This window comes from Acanthaster planci, linkage group LG01, assembly GCF_054643075.1.
Source record: "Acanthaster planci isolate LZ-2023a linkage group LG01, COTS_SCS, whole genome shotgun sequence".
Taxonomy (NCBI): domain Eukaryota; kingdom Metazoa; phylum Echinodermata; class Asteroidea; order Valvatida; family Acanthasteridae; genus Acanthaster; species Acanthaster planci.
In genome coordinates this window covers 220,807-247,958 of record NC_141777.1, presented here as the reverse complement: position 1 = coordinate 247,958, position 27,152 = coordinate 220,807, and the positions used below count along the sequence as shown (strand labels likewise).

At 38.9% G+C, this 27,152-nt stretch overlaps 1 protein-coding gene across 3 annotated transcripts in view; it reads left to right on the top strand.

Annotated features, from left to right (window-relative positions):
• The first annotated feature begins 389 nt into the window (after positions 1 to 389).
• Positions 390 to 27,152, top strand: part of rps6ka5 (ribosomal protein S6 kinase A5) — a 44,815-nt gene continuing 18,052 nt past the window's right edge. Inside the window, exons 1-7 of one of the 3 annotated variants that reach the window (XM_022254636.2) lie at positions 390 to 777; positions 13,783 to 13,854; positions 14,816 to 15,034; positions 16,563 to 16,678; positions 19,110 to 19,217; positions 24,488 to 24,675; positions 25,600 to 25,750. In XM_022254636.2, coding sequence (XP_022110328.1) covers positions 714 to 777; positions 13,783 to 13,854; positions 14,816 to 15,034; positions 16,563 to 16,678; positions 19,110 to 19,217; positions 24,488 to 24,675; positions 25,600 to 25,750 — 918 coding nt within the window. In that variant the 5' untranslated portion in view covers positions 390 to 713. Of the gene's footprint in view, positions 778 to 11,455; positions 11,855 to 13,782; positions 13,855 to 14,815; positions 15,035 to 16,562; positions 16,679 to 19,109; positions 19,218 to 24,487; positions 24,676 to 25,599; positions 25,751 to 27,152 lie in introns of those variants that run through there. The other 2 variants (XM_022254637.2, XM_022254639.2) reach the window with 2 other exon arrangements.

Here is a 27,152-nt window from a genome sequence, read left to right as displayed (position 1 = left end):
ATCATTGTAACTGTAATTTGCTGCATAGCGATCGAATAAGTGCTGGGCCTAAAATTAAAAATGATTTCATGGTACTGGCTGCATCCAATTCCAATAAAGTTACGTGTGATTTAAAGTCACTTCCAAGTAATTCAGACATGGCCTATCGTACCTCTAGTATCTAGGGTGTTGCTGGCGGTTCAATGTGGGGGTGATCATAGCTAGTCACAGGCAAAGGAAATATTTTTCGGACAATTATAATAGCGCCCTCTAGCTCTCTCAGCAGCAATTCAGTCGCAGAAACGTCTTGAAAACAAGACTAGGCCAAATTTTCTTTCCCTAGTGAGTCTGGTGCGCACGTCCCTGACTACACGTTATTGAATAGCATCGGGAACAACACTGAATAAGCAAGTTGCCCTTGACACACAGGTCATGCAGGTCGGTGATAGATTAGCACGTAAGGTAATCACGTTCTCTATTTTCTGCAGTCTTCGGGTCTTGGGAAGTTGTGTTTGATATTTACTTTTATCCAGTATAGCATTCAAAGATGATGTTTGTTATTCCATGGGAAGGGAAAAAGGTACGTCTTTTGGGGGAATTTTTGGTTATGTAGGGGAGTTCTGGAAATAAGTGGAAGTGGAACTGATCGATGCATGATCAACTGTCACATGCACACCTGCTGATGAATGTAGGCCTCAACCTGACAACTTATGACAGTGTAACTAAAAACCGACATGGAAGTCCCTGGCACGTCAGGAGATGAAGCCCTTCAAGTTCGACGGTATGAACTCACAAATGGTAAGTACAAACTGCATTCACCATGTTCACCCATACAATTTACAAACTGCATTCACCCATCTGCCAATCAAGTGAACACAGTGAAACAGTAACTACATCGAATGTCGGTCACATTGGCACCTTGCCAACTCGGCACCTACCAACTCGGCACCCAGTCGGCACCTAGCCAACTCGGCACCTCAAATTTTGCCTCTGGTCTGCATTGTTCAACTCGGCACCTGACCTACTTGGCGCTTGAACCGAACCAATTCGTTCTAATTCCGTACATGTGCTTCGTTAACTTTGGTTGATTTGCAGATTGGGTTATCCACATGGATTACGGTAACCAAATTTGTTCAACAAAGAAATTCATAAAGAAAGAAGTTCTTATGTACATGAAAATGGAAGATGAAGTAAACCCATTTTTGAAATTAGAGTCTGACTTTAATTTTAAAAGAGAAAAATAACCCTGCTTCTGTGAAAGCTTGTTATCGAAGTTGCCTCTGTGTCCCCGGCCCCCCTCAAGCCCAGCGGCTACTAGGCCTGACTAAATACTCCTAAGTACCTGATTACCCTGCAAATACACGGCCCGCGCCCAGCCTACTGTGCATGCAACGCTAGCGACTGGTCACAGCTTATAGGCAGGCGGGGTGATCCATGCTGGCTGGGCCTAGCCAGTTAAACTAGGCACCCACTTGGAAAAAAGACTTATTCGAGAAAACAGCTATTTTAGAAACTTTTCTTGAGTTTTCTTGTCAATAGACTTGGAGGTGTAGATTCCATTCAGGGTTCCCTCCAGGATTTTTCAAAACTGTGGGGGTTTTCCATTGTTGTTTACCAACATTTTGCGAAGCCATGGCGAAAGAAAATTTTGGGACTTTAGATGCTCTCAGCTGCATTTTAGAGCATTTCCTGGGCTTTTGAAGTACCTTTTCTCAGGAAAAAACATAAGAGATCTATTCAATAAGTTTTCTTTTAATTTTGGATATTTTAAAAACATGCAACAACATGTAGTGGCTGTTTTACTCATCGATTTAAACACGGCCTTAAAACTCCCTCTTGAGACAGTCTGTTTGTCCAATGAGAGTGAATAAGTAAGGTGTCATTTAATAGGACCTCGTTTGGATGAAAAAACTAGATTAGCCAGTGATAGAAACTGTTTTGCAACGCACAATCAGCCATACTTTTTGTGAGCACATGGCATTTTTAGCATAGCCAAACCGGCATTCTGAACACAGTGTCACAAAGGCCCCAACTTTCAGGTAAGTTTGCTTTTTTGTGAAGTTTGTTAATGCTTGTATGGTGAATGTAGGAATAAAATGTGTTAGTATTTGTACGAAATGATCTAATTTATAAATTTGGACTTAACATTTAACGGCAAAAGCCCATGATAGGGTCTTGGCCTAGGCTAGTACCGGTACATCTACGTGTACCATGCTTACTCTTTTTGCTACATGTACATGTAAATGTGTCTTGTATGGTAATGAAGAGTTTAAGAGCTGGTTTATCCCCAAGTTTCAAACACAGCATTGAAAAAGGATGGGGTACATGTACTTGTGGGTTTTTAAGTTTCACTGGTACATATTATATACAAGTACAATTGTCAAAATTGATTGCCTCAAAATGATTAAATTTAGTAAAATTGACAGAGTTAATTTTCTCAGCAAACATTAGTAACGAGTGATCACATTTCCCAAAATATGTTGCAATTGATTGCCAATGGTACTGTACATGTAGGTCCATGGCTTACTTGTTTTCTTGGCACATTTTATTTGATTTATTTGTGGGCTGTACATATATGTGGAAAATTTGTGCGTGACAAACAAATATAATGTCCATGACGCCCAATTAAGACTTATAACGACAGAGTGAAGAGCCATTCTAATTAGTGTTACTGTTTTGCTTGTTGACTGTTTCCTACCTCACAGTATTAAAGCCATTTGAAACAAAAACAGATTATAACTTCACAGAGTTTCTGTAATGATTGTGTTGGTTACAATACCCATGTCCTTTTAGCGTAATGTCCGTAACGCTTATTAATATTAAAACCATTTGTTAGTATTGCTAATAGCTCAATAACTAATTAAGATTTTATTAATGTGCATACTGCTTGATAAAAACATATGTTACCTGAAGCAAACAATCAAGTGGTTTTCACTTCTTAGTCAGTCAAATTGACGAGCAAAGTTTGAAAACTGCGTCCAAATGTAATGTCCATGACGGTGGAATTGCCAATGTACAATACAAAATACAATACAAAACATTGTTATCGCGGCAAGAGCACAGATTAGAGATTTTAAACATATGTCCCTATTGGCATTCCATACAATGTGATCTGCTCTCAGTACCATGTGCTCGGTATTTTGCCAGGTCCTGAGTATATACTGCACCTTACACACAGTACGCTGCCAACCACACGTTACAGGCAGATATGGAGCGACCATGCAAACAGTAGGCAATCCACAGTACATGAGGGGGTTTTCGTTGTCGGCGCTTTATCTGTGTGAAGAAGTACACCCTTTATGCACTTCATGCAGCTGACTGCAATGTTTTAGCTATCATCCAATGAACAATTCATGCTTAAATCTATTACGGTTGATTTTTTACCGAATTCTGAAGAATAAAAGAACTTTCTATCGTAACTTCCAATCAGATGAAGTCATTGGCCCCAAATTTCACGTATGTGTTAACTGGGTAAAGATCATTGTCTACATCAATTTTTAGGCGATTTGGACAAACTTTGCCACAGATATCTATTCAAAATTCATTTTTTAGAATTTTTAACCTGTTGTTAGAGGGTGCTCAACAAGTCCATGTACGTGACATCATCAGTAGATGATTTGAACAATACTGTACCCCAACAGACTAACACTGTTGAAAACAACTTATACCTATTACCACTTTTAAACAATAAGCCCACTTAGGAAGGGTCACGTGATTTCACCCACACAAGATGAATTGAAGACCCAATTTTACTCTGGCACTTGAGACAAACAGAATTTTGTGGGAGGCCACGGTTGATTTTACATGGATTTTTACAACATTAACATAATATATAAATATTCAAAATTTAATAATAAATCACAGTGACATCATCAAGACGTTATTATCTTAGTATTATCTTTGCCTTAAGGTCTGTGCTTGGTGTAAGTTTGATGAGGATCAAAGATAGTTAAGTTACCCATATGGTGCCTCGAAAACGTGTACAAAGTCAATGGGCTGAAATAAATATTAAAAAATCATCAATAAATCACTTGATTTACGTGATCATGACGTCCTTGTTCAAGGACCATCCATACACAAGGTTCCTTCAGTGTACATTTGATGAAGATCCAAAGTTGCTGAGGGATTAAAGTCGATGGAGAAAGAAACATGTACAAAACAAAGAGGATTTGGGGGAAAAGAAGTCAGAAGAAAAAACACAACAGAAGTAATGCCTTTTTCACAACTTGCGAAAAATCCAAAAATCACCCTGTCCACATAGAAAAGCCCTTAGTGTGAAATAGCACAGTGTCCCTTGATACCCTTTTTCGCAGAGCGAATTTAAGCTCAATCAATTGTCCACATTAAATTGACCCCAAAGTCTTCAGTACAGTTCATACATGTGAGGACGCCATAATTTCACCAAAAATTGGTGTTTTATTTGAAGTAACACCTAAAATTAGTGACAGTGCAAACTGCAGAAATCCTGTCAAAGCTGTTGATGGATGTTGCATGTGACATCACTGGTTGATGGCAAACAGTGATGTTTTACACTTCCTCACTGAAACTACTGGTTCCATATCACACATTCTCTGTATATGGAAGCTGTTACTAGGTCAGTTTTTGTTATGGAACAGGTTTTTTCACTTTGTACTGTAATATTATGGAAATGAATTTTTTCACCTGATGTATGTATGTGTATAAGTACATATATAGAATTTTTCATTTTGCATTGTTACAAATACCAGTTGGCAATTGGCATGCTGGATGATGCTTACAGTATTTGAAAAAAAACATGTCATGCTGTTGGCAAAATACCGGTACATGTACTGTACAATGTACATGTAACTTGTAACTTGTCTTTAAAATATAACCTGCTCTGCAATATTTTGTTGTGTTAAATTTGACCTTAATTCATTGCATGCGATCATGGCCTGTACACCACCAACAGGGTGCCTTCTATAGTACATGTAGCTATATGTCGGAGAAGAACCAGTGTTTGAAATTCTTTGGCAGTTTCTGCAAGTGTGCCTTAATGGAACCAACAACAATCCAATAACTCACCAGCAGTAAAGTAATTTTTCTTTTTTTAGAAATATTTTCTGGGAACCCAACTCAACAACAAAAACAAAAATCAAAAAGGGAATTGGGTATTGACATCCACAGTGAGGTACGCGTACCTGGGTACCTGGCACAGCCCTGGCCTGAGGAGTTTGTGGTTCTCATTTGATCAGGCAAACAAATCCATGAAAGCAAAGTCTGCTGTGCTGATTGAAGGGGACCCGACAAGCCTTTTGTGAGTGCAATTTGAATAAAATCTGGTACAATGTACACTGAGTTCTTTAAATTCATGTGAACATAACAATTTTATTTCTCTATACTAAAAACACTGTTGCTGTACCTCATGATTGGGGGAAAGCTTTTGCTTACATATAGTTACATAAGAGACACCTTGCAACAATACACACTGTTCTCAATGGATAAGAAGGGCCCAAAGGAACCATTCCAGAGATGGTGGTTTGCTTTGCAAAAGCTTGTCCCAAATCATGAGGTACATGTACATGTGTTTAGCGACAGTGTCTTTAGTCCAAGGAATTCTAATTTTTATGTTTATGTGCAATCAGATTTAACTCAGTGTACCAGATTTTATTCATATTTAACTCCCAAAAAGGTTAACTTGTAATGCCTCAATTTAGTGCAACCTGAGTCCAACTTAGGTCATGTTTTTTGGCGATTCAGGTTGAACTGAACTCATTAAACATGACAGTAAATGACTGAACTCAAACCAGATGTGAAAAACGTATATTTTTTAAAGGTTCTTCATATACATGTATATACTTACTATTGCATATAGTCGTTTACAGAAACTTCAAAACAACATTGCCTGGATTATATTCACAAAACCCAAACACTGCTATTCGTCACCACTTCTACAACAACTACACTGGTTACATGTTCAAAAACTTATCATCTTCAAAACAGCCGTAAACGTATATAAAGCTCTAACTGACACACATCCTTAATACGTAACCAACTCTCTTGACCTCAGCAAACCTACTTGAAGTAACTTGCGCTCAAAACACAACCTAAAAATACCACATGCATTCAAAAAAGTAGGAGACAGGGCTTTTTCTGTTGCTGGACCCAGATGCTTGAACTCATTACCTCTGAGTATTCATAACTGCAACTCCCTACAACAGGTCAAATGTAAACTTAAATCTCATCTGTTTCCACTCTAGGTTTTGTTCATCTGCTCCTACTAATTTTGTCTTAGCACCTGGTTTACTTTCCTGCAGTTGCTTTTTTCCCAGCGCATTGTAACCTTCGGAAAAATGTGCTTTATAAATGTATAATTATTTATTATTGTATACCGGTACATACATGTACAGTACAGGTGTGTAACAGTGTGCGTATTGGAAGCATATGTGTACATCATGTACATGTAGAAGGGCCACAACCAAAACTCTGCACCGGCATGTATACATGTAGTCCAGGAAATGCATACATGTACATGTACATCTACACTGTACATGTACCGGTACAAGTACATGTACATGTACACTGTACATGTACATGTACGGGTACAGTCTAGTCATAGAGCTACAAACCTGGTTTGGAGCTCTATGGTCTAGTAAACATGGTAAAGGTTGACATGTGAACATGTACACATACTGGTACATGTACATTGTAGGTACATGTACAGTATGCTACTATTGCTAGGTATGTTTGGTGAGAAAAAATCATGTACTTTGGGGGAAAATATTGAAATTTCACATCAGTTTCCTGCAGTTAGTACAAGTATTATACAAGAGAAATGGATGTTTGAAAATGTAGGTGTACATGACATACATACCGGTATTACGGTACATACCGAATGTGTGTGTACTAGTACATGTACATGTACACTGAACATGTCACTTGCAGAGTACCTGGGCCCTGCAGGACAAAGTGAATCAACCAGTCACATGATTATTATTTTATGTCGCCACAACACTAAAAAAAATTACTAGCAGGGACAGCAATGACCAGGGACAGACAAATGGCCACGTTGGCAAGGGCCAGCAAAAGCGAAACTACTTATCACTTTAATCTGAAGACCTGCCGACCCATATACGGTCATCCGAACAACAGAACATATATCAGAACATTTGTTTTTTGTACAAATGTACATGTACCTGTAAGTAATTGATCAAATGAGTTTACACAAAGTTCTTTGTTCTTTGTTTTTAACATTTTAATTCTGCATATTGAACAAAACCTGATAGCTCATTTTTCTTTTTTTTCCTGTTATTTTTTCACTTTTCTGAAGCATACATGTACTTGATGGTGTTGGAGCCCATCAGGTTGAGGGACACTGTTCACCGGAAGAAGTCATGTTGGGTCAGGTTTTATCAGTAACGCAAGGAAGAGGAACAGTCCAGGAAACCATGAACAAAAATCTCCAGCTTGACAGAGTGTTCCCAGTGCAAGAGTACTGGGTATTTTTATCGAGTTTCGTTAACTACTACAAAAACGAATGTCCACATTAGGCACTGCATGGACTTGTACATGTACATGTACATGTAAGTACCCAGTACATGTACATGTATGTGAAAATGCGTGTGTACAGGTGAATGTCATGTTTTCACGTATCAGTGCGTATATTTCTCATTTTCTATGCACCTCACACCCTTACCCAACTGCACTTGTGCACTGCGCACATTATGTTTTGGGGATCTGTTGTAGCTGCAGGGTACCGTACTTGTAACCTAACGTGACCTCACACAGGTCGCATCTTGTCCAAGGGTAGCCTGTGCGTGTATTGTGTGAACAGTGCAGTATACCATATGTACATGTACACAGTACTGTACATGTACAGTACATACTGACGTGTAGTGGTACATGTACATGTAGGCCCAGGGTTGCCAGAGGTCTACTCTTTAACATAGTGAGCTGTAGATAAATTTTCTGTCATTGTGATTGAGCAAATGTAACACCTTCTTGGCATGTACATGTACATGTAGTTGCTTTTTTAGGGGGGCGGAGGAATAGAATTTTCACAAGGCTTGGCTGTCACGTGACCGTCAACAGGCAGGACACAATCCACGGTACACAGGAAGACATGGAAAATCTGTGGTTTTACAGGGATGGTAACTCTATTGATGACTTTAGTCATACATGTATCTGTATAAATAGTTGTAATTGCACTGTATCACAGGAAGGATGATAATATTCAGCAAGTTCAGTTTAGAAACTCAAGGACGATCAGGGTTGAATTGTCTATCACCACAAGTTAAAGGTGGCAAAGCATGTACATGAGGTAGTATATATGTACATGTACCAAAACATGACCAGATTATCCCACTACTGGTACATAAGTCTAGCATTGAGGCCATGAGTCTAGCATTGAGGCCATGAGTCTAGCATTGAGGCCATGAGTCTAGCATTGAGGCCGTGAGTCTAGCATTGAGGCCATGAGTCTAGCATTGAGGCCATGAGTCTAGCATTGAGGCCATGTTTTAGTAATTTTGTTTTAGTTTACATTCGAGCAACCTGAGCTCCTCCTATTGATGTACCACCCAGTAAGAAATTGGATACAGTGTGTATCAGTCATGGCTGAGAACAATTGTTTAGGGTTCATGCATTACCAGTATGTGCATGTACATGTAGGAGATTGATTTACATGTCGAGGCCTTTGACCATTTCATTGCGTTGGGTCACTTGTCATGTTACTGTACATGTACATTGTACATGTCCCTTGAATATGTTGAGACAGTGTGAACGATATACCGTACCTGTAGATGATTTCAGGCAGGAACATAAAAATGTATGGTGTACATGCATAGATTTTATCAGGACTTCCACGCACTGTACCTTAAAAGGGTCCATCATCTTTGTCATCATCATCATCATCATCATCGATTTTGAGGCCATCATCCAGTTTGCGCTGGGTTGGCCTTGGCTCCTACTATGATGGCTTTCCACCTACATGTAGTCTGGTCCCTCACATCATTTGCAGTTATTGAAAACGTAACTGACAAAATTATTGTTGAAAAACATACCAGTACTTCATGTTTATGGTTGTGGAACTAAATTCCTTGTGAAATTTTTTTTCTCGCAAGCTGTCATTTTGAAGAAAACGGTGAAATAAGACCATTTCCAACAATGTGTCTAAAGATGCATTTTTGAAAGTTGTATTAGAAGTGCACGCAAACACTGATACAACACCTGCAAGTGCGGTTAATAGAATTTGTTGGTTTGGAGTGAGACATCGCGTAGAGCTCAGCATTCAGCTGCACCTGAGAATGTGTGCCAGACGCTGAATTCAGGCACAGTTCAAAACAACTCAGCAACTTATGATCTGAAATCAAAATCCTAGAATACATGTAATAGTATTGTTTTTCTTGGAATACATGTTATTCACTGATCCAAAATTTAATCAGGTTTGTTCTTACAACTTACATGTACATGTATACATGTAGGCACCGTTCTTTAAAATTTGTACGTGTACCTCAAAGGAACATGATGCACAAATGACAAGTGCCTGACTAGGCATGGCACAAGGTCTAGGCTATAAAGACCTTGCAATAATGCACCCTTCAAAATGAGCTATTTCTATTTGCCATGCACACTGTCTTTATTCTTGGAAATCCTAGAATATGTCATACCATGGCATGTACACTTGAAGTAAAGGAGGATTTTGCCGGAATTGGATGGAGTTAATCAAACTTGTACATGCAGGCCAACATGAAGTATGAGCTCAACAGAAAGTTTCAGGTGTAAGATTGTCAGGATTTCTCCTGATTGCAGGATCTTTCATTTGGATTTTCCTAATTTCAGGATTTTTCAAGCAATCTCTTTCAAAAGTTGGAAAATCCTAAGTTAGCCAAAGAGGTGTCTTTACTTATAGAGTTAATTTAAAACACAAGAAATTACTATTTTTAAAGGGTACTTTTAGGCAAACACAATGTAAACCATACATGTAGATTCTACGCTGATGTGTGGTTCTTAAATCCTCTGCCAAATATTTCATGGAGATATATTTAATTTTTTTCCCATCTCCTCCCTGTACTGTTTGTATTCTGTTTTGTCTTCATCAGTTACCGGCACAAGTATCGGGGGGGTATTTGAACAAAAATTGAAACGATCTTGAACTAAGTGTCAATGATGCTGTAAAACTAATTTAAATTTATTGTTGTACAGATTGGATTTAAAAGGATTTTTACACTATCTCTTACACTGCACATGTACATGTTCAACAGACTTGCATTGTGTGTCCAAGAAAATGTTTTACTCAGAGTAGCCTGCAGTTTGCATACATTTACATGTACACCAGTACCCCCTTCCCAACCCTCCCCTTCCCTTCCCCAACCCTCTCCTCCCCTCTAAAAAAAGGAACAAATACGGATCTAGGAAGTGTCATGTCTCACTTTGTGCAGTAATCAATAGTCCAAATATTGAATTCTTAGAAGCTGCTGTGTTCTAACTGTGCGCAGGTTCACATTTTCTATAGCCATTGTTCATTTCTTTGAAACTGTTCACGCACACTACATGTTCATGTAGGTGGTACGGTACACTTGTTTGCATTCATAAAACAAGTAATATTTTTTTCTGATTACACCACAATCTCTGGATTTGGACAATTTTCAGACTGATGCATGCTCAAATAAAGAGACCAACTTCGTGCGGGGAGTGGCCCAGCGAGGTGTAAAAAGCGCCTTCAATAAATAAGAATCAGACACCAACTCATGCTTCTTTGGGCGATATTTCGATTATTTCAGGCTAAGTCGAGTTTGATAGGAGTAAATTCTGCTGGGTTGGCCGTTCTACTCAGCGTTCCAAGGATAGGAATGATGTATTGAGGCTAATATAAATGGAACGCAACATTTGCACATACATGTACATGTAACATATTTTTGTTTGCCTTTTCAACGGTGAAAGCGGGACGTTGGCACAAAAGTCCACACCAGTGCAATTTGACTGACATAATTAGATAAGATTACAAATTTATTGTCTGCACCATAAAAATATGGAAATTATTCTATTGGCAGAATTAAGAATAGAAGTGTACCAGGGACATGAACATGTACATGTATACACAAATTAAAAGACGAAAATACACTTGATATCCAAAACTGATCGATACAGAGGGCTTCGGTGCATAACAATCTTTTTAAGCTGCAGCTGGCATACATGTGTCTCTGAATGCTTCTAACATTTACCAACATTAGTGTTGTGTGGTATGTAAAAGTCGACGGGTTCCAGACGATGTCTAACTCGGCCCGTGTTTAAGTGAGGAATTAGTGGAATACACTTTGTAGAAGAGGCAACGTCGACGTTTTTAAATTTACCTTGTCACCACTGTGGACATTTGTGTTTTTTAAATTAAAATTGATTTGTTGAGGTAAGGTACCGTACATGTACATGTACTTTTAGTATGAAATAACTTGTTATGAAGATCTTTACAGGTACATGTACCAGTACGGATGTGAGTATTGTGGCTTTGTTTAGCAAATAAATAACAGAGGGTTTATCTGATTAAGGAAATATGCTGCAATTGGTGTTTTAGTAGTAAAACTGTTACAGTGAACAACCGTGTCTGATATCGGAGCAGAGGTGTCATGTGAACTCTAAACTCAATGGAACCATGCACTTGAAAACAGATTGTCATAGAAATCTGAGACAGCAAATCAAGTTACATGTATGATGTTTTTGTCTGGAAGATGTGTGAGTTTATAAAGACAGGCAGATAGATTGAAAAGGCCTTTAGAGAGATGTTGCAACCGATCAGAAACTATTCATCATGGCCGATAGCAAAAGAAGTACTTCACTGAAGAATAAGTCATGTTCAAGTGCTGAAGCCACTCTCCCCTAAATGGCTTGGTGTAATGGCGCATGTGATACTGGTACCATGGAGGTAAAGTGCAAATGTACAATGTATGTGTATTTCTTCTATTCAGGGATGTGTTGAAAGGGTGTTTCTTATTTAATCCCGTTCATTGCTTTTGGGGAATAACATTCTTATTGCTTTTCAATTTCACCATTTCTGCTAATAATAATTTCAAACAGTGACCATGTATACCTGTATTAAATAATTTACTTTGGATGCTCACCTTGGAGTTACTCGTCTTGGTGTTATAATATTCATTACTTTTATTTTCATGGGGTGCAAGTAAAATGATGGCCTGGCCGATACTTGTATTGGAGTCAGGCCTACATGTACATGTATGAAGAGCGGGGCCCTAATTTGTAGGCCCTACATGTACATTCTATATTTGTTACATGTACATCAAAGTGTTTGTCTTTCAGTTTCAATAATCGCTGGATGTTGCTCCAGAATCATCCCATGAACATAACCTCCTCTTTAAAAATATCAGGGTTAAAATGAATGTGCATGTATGGGGTTGTCGTATAATTACATGTACATGTATGTTCTTGTAATGGCAAAGCGCCACGTATACTCAGGCACTGTGATACATGTAGCATAGATCTGGAGAGTTTCTCCTCCAGGTCTATGGTGACAAGCTTAGGCTTTTTAGACGATGGGATTAGCAGTGGCATGCTGTCAGCGAAGTGAAAGGGGAGATCATTTGCATACAGCACAGGCACATTGGGGTGGACATTGACAATGCTTGCCAATCAAGGGTCAATGGTAGTCTTGGTTTCAAGACGATGGTGCTTGATAGCGGGCACCGTGCATCTTGTGCCTCTACTCAAAAGCCTTGAAAATCTTAAAAGCTTCCCTCTTTCTCATCGTAATGAGAGAATAGAGAATACATGTATAATGCAGTGATAAAGCATTGTTTTTATTTGTATCTCTTATCTGCCCAACTTATTGTTCACCCCTTTGTCATAGTTATAAATACCCTTGACCCATCTGTACTGTCTGTCCATAAAATTCATTTATCAGGGCACCTTTAGGCTGAGAATGGAAAATTTGGCCAAGAAGGTACCGTACTGTACCAGTACATGCGTGTGTGTATCATGCCCATACCATAGTTGCCCAGGACTGGACTTGTACCGGTTTACTACTAGTACATGCTGTAAACATGCAGTCTTATGCATCCTGCTCTTCTTTCCTCAACTTCCACAGACTGTGACTGCTACCAAACTGGCCAGCACTAAATGTGCATAAATAAACACTGATACCAAAGCAAATTTACATGTACATGCATGTTGTCTCACTTTGTGATGATATTGTTTTTTGATCCAGCATTCAGGATGCTCCTCCTTGATGAGGAAACTGGCTTTGTTTTCAAACGTGACCATGAAAAGGAAGGTTTTGCATACCACACATTTTGAAAAAGGGCAGAGGTCATCTGAGCTCTTATTTTTGAAGTGACAACAAAATAATTAGCAACAAGTGAATGATCTGTTCGTGTCACAAAAGTGAGATTGTGGCCGAGTTTTGAAAGATTGGTAGCCTGTCAGACTTGACCGTTAACAGAAAGCAGTAGGCTGATGATGCCTGATTTTTGTTGTCTCAGCCATTATATGACAGTACATGTATATTTGTCAACCCCTGTTACAGTATGTGTAGTGATAATAATTTGATCATCTATCTAATTATTTCTTAAAATACATGTAGATTGTGAGATAACAACTTTTTTTTAGGCACCTGCCAGAGGTGGAAGATAAGTCGCTCTGATTGTTTTTTTTTTAAAAAGGCCATTCTTCTGCTGTTTTGCTGGGAAGTGCAAAGCCAATAAGCTTGAACATTTTTGCCTCGTGTGTACAGGACTTTTTCTGCTTTCTGAAAACCTGTAATGGTGTTTTCATTTTGAAAAAAAAAGTGTGGATAATTTTGTTCAGTTATCAATACTGTTTGTTTCTTCTAATATTCAGCAAATTTGACAAATCATGCTGAAAAAGTTGGACGGAAAAGCTTTGAACTGCTCAAGGTCTTGGGCACTGGGGGTAAGTACCTGTACATGTACCGGTATGTTTTATAAACTGTGAGTGTAGAAATTTCTTAAAATCAAAGCAAAGAGCTCATCAATATCATTTGGCACCAGAATGAAAAGTATGGCATTGGCATCCAGTCAGAACCTAGGTAATAACTATTCCAGTGACAACTACAGTACATGCACCATACAGTACGTGCATACATGTACATGTAGCTTACACACAAGATACAACTGTACATTTGTACGTACCATATGTGTGTATGTACATGTACATGTATGATGTCAGTCCAAAACTGCTTTGATTTTATGACACACATGTACATGTATGTCCCAAAGCATCCATTCACCAACCTGACATGTACATGTCTCTGGGTATGCAGTACTGGTACCCTTCATCTTTACCACCCTGGGTGCGGCAGGTCAACCAGGTCCTACCACTGTACCACTTGATGGACCTGGCTCCAAACCGACTGGCCTACAATAGAGAGTTGGTCGCCACGGTCACTTAAACTGGCCAAGTCAAGTTTACCATAAAAATTGGCTAAATCTATTAAAGATGTCCAGCAGGATTTTGAAATTAGATCTGAAATTACTCAAGAGGGGCTAATTTGATTATGAATGGCCCTTTATTGAAAGAAAAATAAAATCACAGGGATTTCCCAATATGCCTGAGCAGAAGCACCCCCTTGTCAGTTGAAAAGAGCTGTGTTGGTTGGGAGAGTTTTGTTGGTAGCGATGTGACCGATGTGACCGTGACGCGTGCATTACTTGGTCGTTCGTGCACCAGCGAAGTTCAGTTCTGACGAAAGGAGCATCTCTTGGTCCAGCTCGAGGTCAAACTGACCAACAGACTACACACATGTACATGTATACACGTACCAAGTCTTAATCTCCATTTGTGACTTAACATGCTGTGTGTACATGATGTGTGTGTATACTTGTACATGTACCTGTACGTTGTATTATTTCAGCTTATGGCAAGGTGTTCCTTGTCCGTAAGCACAGCGGAAATGATGCGGGCAGACTGTTTGCCATGAAGGTCCTCAAGAAGGCCACCATTGTCCAGAAGGCCAAGACGGCAGAACACACCATGACAGAGCGACAGGTCCTTGAAGCCGTACGCCGATGCCCCTTCCTAGTCACTTTGCACTATGCTTTCCAGACAGACTCCAAGCTTCATCTCATCCTAGGTATGAAGATTCAGTCATCAGTGATATTGTTGCATTATTTGGGGAAAAAAACACATATGAGGTAGCCTTGAAATTGTGGTCGTCTGTCGGAAATTGGTTGACTTCTGTTTCTCTTCATCGTCTCCTCTGTTTGGTTGCATGCATTGAAAAGTGCACTTTTAAAAATTTTTCAACAATTTTCAATGACTTCCTGGACAACTGAGGGCACTGTTACTTTGATGTCATCTAGGAAAGACAGTTCAGCCACAGATTTTCTGCTTGTTAACCCAAAATTTAGAGAATGATATTGGTGCTTTCTTATTGCCGTGCATATAAACAACAATAAATAAGCAATTAACAGAAAATTTTGTTCAGCAAAATCTACAGTGCAGGAGTTTTATGTACAAACCAATGAGACATTGAGACTTTCTTCTTGGGATAATATCACAGTTTTGCTCATGAATGTACTCAGCATAAAAACCAGAGGCAGTAAAAATACCCTTTGAAGTAGCGAACCAAAAGTTAAAAATAAGGATAACTGAGACACAAAGGTTTATTTTTAAGGTCTGTATTATTAGAACAAATTGGTTGCATCTACCCTTTAATAGTGCACACCTCAGGCTCAATCTACATGTACATGTTCCATATGCACTACTGTTGACCTCAAGGATCACTACATGTACAGTGCATTATACCCACTGCTCTGACTGTGGCATAGTATACTAAGGAAGTTCAAACCATTTTTGCATTCATTCCCCTAAACTTGTCAACTTCTCTGTGGACCTTACATATACATGTACATGTATGTACAGTGTATGTATGGATGTTCCATTTCTAGTGTTGGTTACAAAATCGGAGGCAAGTATTGGAAAGAATCCAACACTTAACATGTACATGTACATGTTGGGCATGTTGTTGTAAATTCTCACAATACACGTCCCACCTCACAGTAAGCAGCATGTACTGTATATGTATATAGACATTTAATACACATTCATGTGAAAGATATTTCAATGTTGTGAGCAGCATCAGTTGTTCATGATAAGGGGGATGTACATGTAGTGTCATTCATTTCTCAGAAAAAAGCATTACAAGGTTTTGTTGAAGAGAGCACTTGAGTTCTGCCGGAAATCCCACCCAGTGAGAAATGTGTGTTGAGAAAATGAATGGGGGAATCCCCATGTGAATGACAGCTGGGGAAAACATAGAGTAGGGTAAATAACCTGTTTCACAATGCACCCGTGTAGGTCATGGCACTTGTTCACACTGTAGTACTCCAACAGACAAAAATGGCTGTCTGAACTCTGGAATATTGTACTCTTGTATATTGTACAATGTACCGGTATGTAGAGTTTGGAAATCACCAGTGGGCCCAACATGGCCCAATTCCTCTCCAATAGAGCATTGATGACAAACATACAAGTATTTTTTTCTGTTCAGTAAATGGGTTATCACACTGGATTCACTTAGGGACATGTAAATTACTACAATTGCATACATGTACCTCACTCTTGTTTGCATTCTCCTGGGAATGCCCTCCTCGTTGCAGATTATGTGAGCGGTGGGGAGCTGTTCACTCACCTGTACCAGCGGGAGAGATTCTTGGAATCCGAGGTGCGCATCTACATAGGAGAGATTGTACTGGCCCTTGAGCATCTACATAAGGTAGTGCCTCTTGAGATTTTTATCTGAGAAAGAAAAAACAAACAAAAAATGAGGGTTCTGTGGAACATGAATTTTTTGCTCGTGTGTCTGAGTTTTCTTGATGAGTTGTGGAGACTGATAATGATACATTTACTGTAGTTTTTAGCGACAAGAAATGCAGTGTCGGTCTCAATGCTGCTTTTTTCCCAAAGCTGGATTCTTCCCATTTTAGATCTATGATATGTACATGTATGCCTTAGCAAATCCCCCAAATCTCATTTGATACCCTTCCAGAAATACTTTTCATTGAAATGATACTGGTATTTGCAAATTATGAGTTACTGTACATGTACATGTACGAGCCCTTGGCTTATCATTTACAGTATATCAAATACTGGCTTATTTTTCTAATTTTTTCTTCACTCTAGTAAACTGATCAGTTACACTAAGAGGGAACAGTTTGCTGTCCTTCACTTTGATACACAGTATCTGTCGTGTACATTGTATGTGAGACACTTCTTATCAGGTCAAAGGAAGTTACATCTAATTCTTTCAATTTCCTGGACTTTGCCCTTTCATCTATGGTACATTTTACATGTACAATACATGTATAAATTCATTGTCCATGCACCAATTTGGCTATTGGAAACATGCTTTATGTGATTACAGGCCGGTTCATGTACATGTACATGTATATACATGAATATGTACACGTACAAGCAGAGATTCTTGGAATCACCGCTGACATGACAGTTCAACAGGTACAGTACATTTACCACATGTACATGTACATACAAGTCTTCAGTACATGTACCTGTGCCACATGTACACACTGGTACATGTTTATACAAGTCTTCAACATGTGTGATGTTTACACATGTTAAGCTGACATTGTACAAAAATTGAAGTGTCCTCAGGTAAGAGTCACACCTCCCGTTTCAGTTTCAAAAATTCAGTATTGCCAATAAGCATTTTAAAAAGGAGTGAAAAATGGCAAAATTGACAAATTGTGCATAATCAACCTGTTTTTCAGAGTGTACAGTGCATACGGTATATGAAGACACTATAATACACTGCACAAAGATACATTTCTGTTGTATTTATGTACAGGTGTGAATATTACATTACTAATAATGCTTGATTTCCCCTGCCATGTACATGTCGTTGGTTTATTTTGTCCTACATATACATGTATGTCCATTTTTTTCAGAAATCTGAAAGGTTCCCAAGGATGAATTTAGACATTACTGGTATTTTGTTTTATTGCTTTCTGTTTATATACATGCACATGTACATGTATTGTTGTGCTTTGTTTGGTATGACAAGAAACATGTACACCGTAGCTCATGACTACATTAGGTCCCTGGTTGTGCATTTCACATGTACATTTATGCTATTTTTGGATACATGTACACGAGCTTGAAATAGTTATATTTTCTGATAAGCAACAATCCAAGATGGCAAGAGCTTCTCAGTGGCTCACACTGTTCACATTAAAATTTCCCTAAAAACAGGAGGCTATGTATGCAAAATTCTACAGGGTATTATCAGACATCATTGGTTCAGAGAGTTCATTCTCCGCCAGTAACACTCACTGGTAGGAAGCTTTCCATCATGAACTACTCTTCATTATTAAGCACGCTCCTCTTTAAAAAACTTGGATTGATGTTTTCTGCTCTTGACGGCCATACACCCGTACATGTAACTCAATCTATCTTCAGCTGAGTTGAACAACCTGTCTGTCTCTAACGGGCATTGTATTCTCCCCTTAACCCCTTCGCGCCGGGACGTGGCTAGAAACTCCGCGCCCGCTTTTCAGCTATTATTCTGGGCCCACACTCGAGCGAACACGGTGAAAGAAGGCAGACCCTGGCTCTTGTACACATGTATATGGTAATTGGCCTTTGTGTGTAGCCCAGAAATGAAAAGACCGAATTTGCATCATAATCACCAGCAAAGAGGCAATGGGAATGTGGAAGCGTGAGTAGAGCCGCATGCCACCGAAGAATCAGCCTTTTCACCGTGTAATTCAAAGTGTGCAGAGCACGCAGGGCCACAAACCGAGAATTTGCGATTTGGCAGGTAGCCTTCGTGGCCAAGTGAGGCTGGAATTCTTGGAGTCGGCTTTCGGGAAGAAATTCTCGGCGCGAAGGGGTTAAATACTGTTCATCAGACATACGTCAAACCTTGTGCTATCAGTTTGTGTACAAACGCAGGGTGAATTGCCCATTGGAAAAATTGCTACTTGGTAACAATGATTAGCTGCTTTCTGTGTTCACTCACAGAACTCATTCAAGTAGTTACCGGTGAATGTACAAGTACCGGTATACATGTACAGGGTCTACTGCACACTTTTCATATTCAATTCTCAAACTGGAAGCGGTCATTCTGTGTTGCATTGTTTTCACTAAAATGCATTGTTTGTGTTGTCTTTCTGGTTTGCTCGCACCAGTTGGGGATAATCTACAGGGACATCAAGCTTGAAAACATCTTGTTAGATCAGGATGGCCACATAGTCTTGACCGACTTTGGACTCAGTAAGGAATTCCTGCCAAATACGGTAAGAATTAACTTGGAGCAAAATGTTGGTACGGTGTAGATTGAAACTGATAATGAGATCAAGTAAATGTTCGTTCATTTACGTGTAGCCAGTCAACTTACCATTGTCAACCTACATGTACATGTATGTAGTTAATGATTGAGATATGTTCGCTTGTAGTCGGGAGGTTCTGGGTTCACCTCCTACCCAAGCAGGCTATCACAAAAAATGTCTTCTCACAAGCTGATTAGATTTCGTTAGTGAAGCATAAATTTGGTAGGCTAAGTAAATGTAAGTTGTTGATCAGATTGCACAAAGTCGATACCAACACTTAAAATGCAGAGAGTAATTTGTTTCAGGCTCCACTCCATTAGCCCTCCCTCTTCAGCATCCTACACAAGTGAATAGCTTTTGTAAAGGGATTTTTCAGTCATCATCATACAGGGGCTATTGAGGAGACAAATATTGCAGTTCCTGGTCAGCTTTTTTGCTGAAGTGGACAATATGCACAGGCACACTACTGGTAGCATTGTATCTTTTGCACATTTTGCACTTTTGTTTTACCACAGAGCCCTTAAATTTACTATCCCTTGAAGGGTGAAAAATAGTTTCACACCTGACGGGGCTCTGTCCCTGCTCTCAATAAATCCTGCAGTTTATCACAACAGAGGCCCTCTGTCCAATTTCCAGCTGACTACATGTACATGTACTTTCTGTAATTTCCAAATGTACATGTACATTGTGTGTAGTTGACCCATACCCATTCAAAGGGACATCACAGCATGAATTTTACCTGCACATACATGTACTTTTACATGGAAATGTACACATTAATGCCCTAAGATGTATTGATAGTACTCATTTATTCGATGTCAATTTCAAAATCGATTTCACAGGTATCAAATTTTTAAGTATTGAAATAAAATAAATCACCATTTGGGGAATAATATCGGAATCAGGTCAGATCACTGACAAAATGAATCTCCAGTTTCATTTGGCTTGGTTGTTATACATTTATGTTGCTTTGAATTATACATTTAAGTGCAGTATGCCTGTTACTGGAACAAAAACAGGGCAAAATCATGAGCACCAATGTCTGAACTGTGTTCTCCCTGTTCACTGGAATACACGGCTTCCTGTGTCGGCTGGACTGTTGAAATGGACACATTTTTCTTCCTTTTGTTTTTTTTTATGTTCTAGTTTTAAGTCAAATACGGGTATCATCTTCATTAATGTCGGTATGAGTCAAACCATGCTCAGCAAATTTTTATTGTTGTGGTTTTGCACCCTCGCTTGAGCACGCAGTCTTGTTGAGCTTGACCTATGAACTGCATTTGGGCAAGGGATGGCCATTGGGCTAATTTGAAATCCAGATGTCCAGTTCAGTTACATGGCTAATGCAAAGAGCGATGAATTGGACTGTCAGTAACCAATTGTGTGAGTGGTAGCAATCCGGCAAACTTTCAGTTACAGGCTGGATATTGTGACTTGTCCAATCACGATGGTTACTGTACTGTATGCACAACATACATGTATTCGAGAGTGAAAGAATGCAATGAGGGGTAAAACTCGCTTCTGAAAAAGTTTTGTGACATTTAACATTTGTTTTGTAACGGACAAAACTTTGAGGCCTACCATGCAGGCAATTCCAGTTACAGAGGTATTCATTTTCCTAATATTGTATTCTCTTGGAGGGAATGAAGTGCGACTTTGAGAAACCGTCAAACAGAGTTTTGAGCTACCCGGTTTGAAGTGACAAGAGTTTACAGCTCATGGGGAATATTTGATATATTAAATATACTCACTGTTAGACTTTCTATCATTTATTAAAAAATCTGATATTGATGGACTTTACTAGTACATTGTTAAGTAAAAGAGGCCTACTGTTTGACTGCTTCCATTATGCGTAATTTTGTACTCATTATTTTCTCTTCCATAAATAAGCTATGTCCCCAGTCCAACTGTGGCCTGCAGTCACCACTCACTTTTCCAGTGTGTCCCTCATGATCGCTGAAGGTGTTTTGTACATGTACTTGAGCTATAAATATCCTGCTTAGCTCCCCTGGGTACATGTCCAAGCCAGAGATGCAAATGAGAATGTCTACACATATTCGCCTTGTGCTCGAGGCAGATCGGCTTTAGTGTTCCACAGTGTTTCTTGCTCAATATGCAAACCTGTATCTCCTGTTAATGGCACACTACTGTATAATGCAGGGTTTTAGCTGACATTTGAAAAGTGGATGTCAAAACCAGCCTTGTGCTGAAAAACAGGATGTCCAAGTTGCTAAAAGTTTATGTTTTGTACTGATTTCTCAAACAAAATATGTGTAGGATGTCCCGAATGACATGTTGTTCCAAAGATGTCCTTATGACTAGATTAACCTTTAATGTCACAGCCAAAGATTTGAAGCTACTGTACCTGTTCATGTACATGTAAGACACGTATGTGTGTCCTTATTGATGCCATTTGTTGTACCCTCAGGCCAGACTATTCTTTTTTAGCAGTTCGCTCAAATCACTGGAGATGGTACACGTACATGTACATGTACTGTACAATAAGTGTATGCTTTAAACATGTCTAAGAGCCTGTGGCATTGTACACTAAATACATGTACATGTACTATACTGTATACATGTACATGTACATTGTACGGTATGTGTACACGTATATGTAAATCTACGGTTTACTATGTACAGCTTATGCACAAGCTTGCTTTAGAATTGCTTATGAAATACATATATACAGTATATATACTGTACCTGGAAGCATCAGTCAAGTTGTGAAAGAAAATGAGTTTTGGATGGCTTTTTCATTAATGGCCAGCAGACCATTGCTGAATAATGGTTGTCAATTACTCAATTTTAACAAAGTGCAGGGCACTGTTTAAGCAGTGTGCTGGTTAAAGTCTATTCGCAGCGGACAATAAGATAGGAGTGTGCAGAACACGTACATGTTCTCTGGTGTGTATGTAAAAGTACGGCACATGTACATGACTGACTGAGCATGGTGCCCAAACTGTATTGCACAATGAAGTATTTTTGACAAATCTACAGCAGTACATGCAAGTGTTTGACCGTTTGAAAAGAACTGAAAGTCCAAGGTAGAGTTACAGTACTGTCGACTTCTGTTGCCAGGTTGGACAAAACAACCTGCTTTAGGAGGGAAAAGGTACCTGAACTGGTGCCTGCCAATCTTTGTTGTGCCATGGCTGTAGTGTGCAGACTAATTTTGTGTGTTGTTTGCATGTGCTTGGGGGGTGTCCCATCAGCTGAAATGCACCTTGAAAACAAACAGCATTTTTCTTGAATTTTGTAGAGAAATGAACTCAAAACATCAACACAGGTAATAAAAGGATAGCTGTCATAAATCACAATTCCCTGAATTGATTGATATTGTAAAATGTACCTCAGACAGTCTCCCTATTCAACAACGTGCAACTTGACCGTGTATTAACATACTGTATAATAACGCCCACTGAGATGTGATAACGCCTTCTGTGTAAATCATGTGCTGGCACCTGGATATGAGACTGTTTAATCGATTTTGATTGGTTAAGAGTCTGTGTGCACGTGGCTCACCACACACGTGCCAAGTCCATATAAGGAGATTCTAATATTGGACAACATGCACAAGGAATATGAACGGGGGTGTTTGGGAAAATGAAAGTAAAATTCTAGAACCAAATCATTGGAAATTGACTTCTTTGACTCTCTGACCATGACTGAAAAAGAAATTTATGAATGGGAATAAATACATGTATGTGCTTAGCCAGGGCTCTGGCTCAGGAGAATGAACACTGATAATTCCTTTGGCTGTGGCTTCACGTTGCATCCCTTCTCCTGATCTGGTCTTAAACGCATGTTTAAGTTTTCTTATTTGTGATTTTTACTGGTATATGTACATGTACAATGTACACATGTATACATGTACACGTAGGTTTGTCTTCTTCTGTGATATAATACATTTCCATTTTTATCAGTGAAAATTGAAGGCTGTCTCATAGTGTACATGTACATTGTATGCCCTGGAACGCACAATGTACGGTACGGTATACTCGTGTCATTGCTATCCATATACAGTGTATACCTTGGATCAGCTGATTTCTTCTCATTGCCTCTACTCGAGTTTTGTCGGCATGATTGAAACTGAAGTTAAAGGAGATAGCGTCTTGCATCTTGGAGTTACATGTACCTGAGTGTTTCTGACCACTTAGTTGCATGTTAATGCCCATGTGAATATGTACATGTACACTGTACCCGGTACACGTTGTACGGATACGTGTACATACATGTACTGTACTCCAGGATTTCCCTGTGTAGTAAAATGTGCATGTATTTAGTTTCATTACGTGTACATGCAGCGTTTTGTGTTATACAAACCACCTGGGCGTGACCGCTTACATGTACATGTACATTTCATGTTCAGTGGCTTGTCATGGACTTACATGTAGGTGCCATACACCAAGATCCAACATGCTTCCACTTTTCATTAGGAGGAGGACACTTGTTATGCAAATGGTTACATGGTTTAAGGCATTTTCTTCCAAAGCACAGTTCCGAAACTTTCTGTTATAAATGAAGACTCCGTGTGTATTCTGATAGTCTGAATTTCCTGAAGCTTTTTTTGTTTTTTCTTTGTTTTTGTAGTCCTTTTATAAGAAGGTAACGACTGTTGGCCAGTACACATGTACTGTACATGTACCAGTATTTAGCCTGTCTCTGCAGCCTTGTTATGAGTGGTGACTATAATATACATTTTAAGCGTGTTGAACTTACTCATAAAGAAAAAAAAAGTCAATGATGACGTTCAAGGTACGGTACATTGTACACACACATGTAACATATCATCGTGTTCATAGTGGGATAGAGTAGGGGTCATTATGTCCAGTCTGTGTGGTTGTCATATGGTACAATGCATGAGCAAGGGAAATGGCAGACATGTATGACTTACATTTGATTATCACAAGAAAGTTTAAGGCACAGTCTTACCATTTTCCAATTGTAGAATATTTCAACTATGTCACAAAAACAAATGCTTTATGGCAACATACTTTATACAAAAGCTTATGACAGCAGTGCAATCCAGTACATACATGTACATATACAATGATGACCCCTATCCCATCATGCATTGCAGAAATGTCATCTGAATGTACAGTACATATACCGTACGGCTATTGGATGGAATGTGATTATCTTTATACCATTCTAAACTCTAACCACTTCGACATTGCCATGCATGTTGATCTGAATTTCATTTTTAAATCTGCGTGTATTTTGTTTTGCCGCAGGACTCCAGAGCCTATTCATTTTGTGGGACCATTGAATACATGGCCCCTGAGGTGGTGCAAGGTGGAACAACTGGTCACAACAAGGCTGTTGATTGGTGGTCGCTAGGTGTGCTGACCTATGAACTCCTAACAGGGGCATCACCATTTACAGTTGAAGGGGAGAAGAATACCCAGTCAGAAATCTCAAAGTAAGTATGCAAATTTGCAGGTTTTTCATGCATTGTTGGTTGAATTTTTGTTATTGTCAATTCCAAATGTTTCAAAAGTTGAAATATGTTTGGTAAAAAAGCATAGAAAATTCGGAAGCCAAGGGGGATGTTCGGTTTAGTGGCATTCGTTATAGCGACGTTCCACTGTGTATCTACAGATGAAAAGGTCAAAGGTGTAAAAAGGAATTAGCAGTTCTAAAGGATTGAAAGGAATGTAAGTGCTTGCCATTGGGCTAAAAATTCGAGCTCATTTTTCTGTACCATAGTTACCATGACACTGCACCAAATACGACTAATGTTTTACAACTTAGAATATTTACACATGTTACATGTGTACCAGTAGGTGATCCACTGATAATATTCAGATAACTCAATATTATGCAGACTCCATAAAGACTAATGAAAGCCATGTTTGATTCAATATTTTGTTCTTTATTCCTGAAGATGTTCTGAATAAAGAACGAAATATTGAATCAAACATGGCTTTCATTAGTCTTTATGGAGTCGGCATAATATTGAGTTACATGTGTACGTACATGTATTTTGTATATACATGTACATGTATGTACATGTATTTTGTATATACATGTATGTACATGTATGTATACATGTATGTACATGTATTTTGTATTTACATGTATTTTGTATATACATGTATGTACATGTATGTATACATGTATGTACATGTATTTTGTATATACATGTATTTTGTATATACATGTATGTACATGTATTTTGTATATACATGTATGTACATATATTACATGTATATCAATATTTCCAGTAATATAATATACACTTGCTTTTTCTCATGGCAAGTCAGTGCTGCTTTATCAAAAGAAACAAGTATTTGTGGAGTATTTGTCATTTTGTCTGCTTTTGACCCTCTGTATTATTCATCAGGCGTATCCTGAATAGTTACCCAGGCATGCCCAGCAGCTTCTCCCCCACCATGAAGGATTTCATCAATCGGCTTTTGGTCAAAAACCCCAAGAAGAGGCTGGGCTCTGGACCCAACGGCGTGCAGGAAATCAAACAGCATCCCCTCTTCAAGGTCAGAGAACTTTGCTCACACAGGGTGCACACAGTGGCAAGTGATACAGAGCGTATTGCTTTAGTTTGGCACTTTAAAACATGATACATTAGTTGCTGTCAGTATTTTGCATCCTTAGACTGTTCATTTACCGGTACATGTATGTAAATGTGCTCTCCTTATCCAACTGTGCAAAGCAAGAGTAACATGTGGAAAGATACCACATATTAAGCCCTTCAAATTGGCTGTACAGGAGATTGCACCTCATTGTTGGACAGTCATACCAGTAGCTTTGGCAACTGAAATGAGTTTCAGTCATGCATGACTTCTGAAACGCAACCACATTATTTCTGGTACTTCTGATAAATAAGTGTTTGTTTCAATGATCATGCTGTTAGGTCACAAATTTCATTTCCGTATGACAAAACTGGCCTTTTTGTGGTAACCCTGACCCTTGTGAAGTGCTGTCAGTCCGTAGTGCAAAGGATACAACAACTTGTCAATTTTGTCACAGAGCGACTTAAGATCTCCGAGAAGAGGTGAGATGGGCTGACAGTACTACGAGATTAAATACGCAAGACTAGTTCAACAACACCATCTTGGGTTAGAGATAAGGCCCAATCAGCCCATTTAATTCTCCATCTGTGCCTTGCAAATACTCTCGTTTTTCTTACGATGCTTACTCCTCCCCGTCCATTCTCATACTCCCCTAAAAACATTCCTTTTTCATAACATTTCCCCCACTTGTTTATTCTGTAGAACCCACAATCAATATTATTTTCTATTGTGCTTAAATTTGCACAGTCGCATCATGCGTAGCTTAGCTGCATGCGCCCAAAGAAGGAGACATCTTATTTATGTAGTTCCCAAGTGCATTTACACATTCCTTTACATATGCACCCATAACCTGTTCACAATTATAAATTCTATTATAAACTTGTTCACAATTATAAAATCTAATTAAGCCTTCTCAACGGCTTAGATCATGACTTTCAATCCACTACACTTGTTTATCAACAAGCAGGTCTATGACTGGATCCCAACTATTCTAGATCTTTCAGTATCTACCAAGAGGTTCTAGAGGATTATGCCAGATTGATGAAATGAAAGCACATTACCTTAATACCCTGGTGGCCCTTGAAAGTCAAACCATAGAGAGTGCTCCATTAGCTTCCTGTGCAGCTGATAGATTGTTTCAGAAAGTTCCCAGCAAATATGCTGAAATAATCACTTGTTCAATATTAACTGGCATACACTGTACATGTAGGGCTGCACCAAGTCCTGTAGACCCTTATCATGGGGCAGCCATATTACCTTAATACCATTCAAAGCAATGTAACCAAACTGAGGCTAGAGGGAAAAAATGGTCTGTTCCTTTTTATCAGTATACATTTTCTAGAGTTGTCTTACTATTGTCAATGGG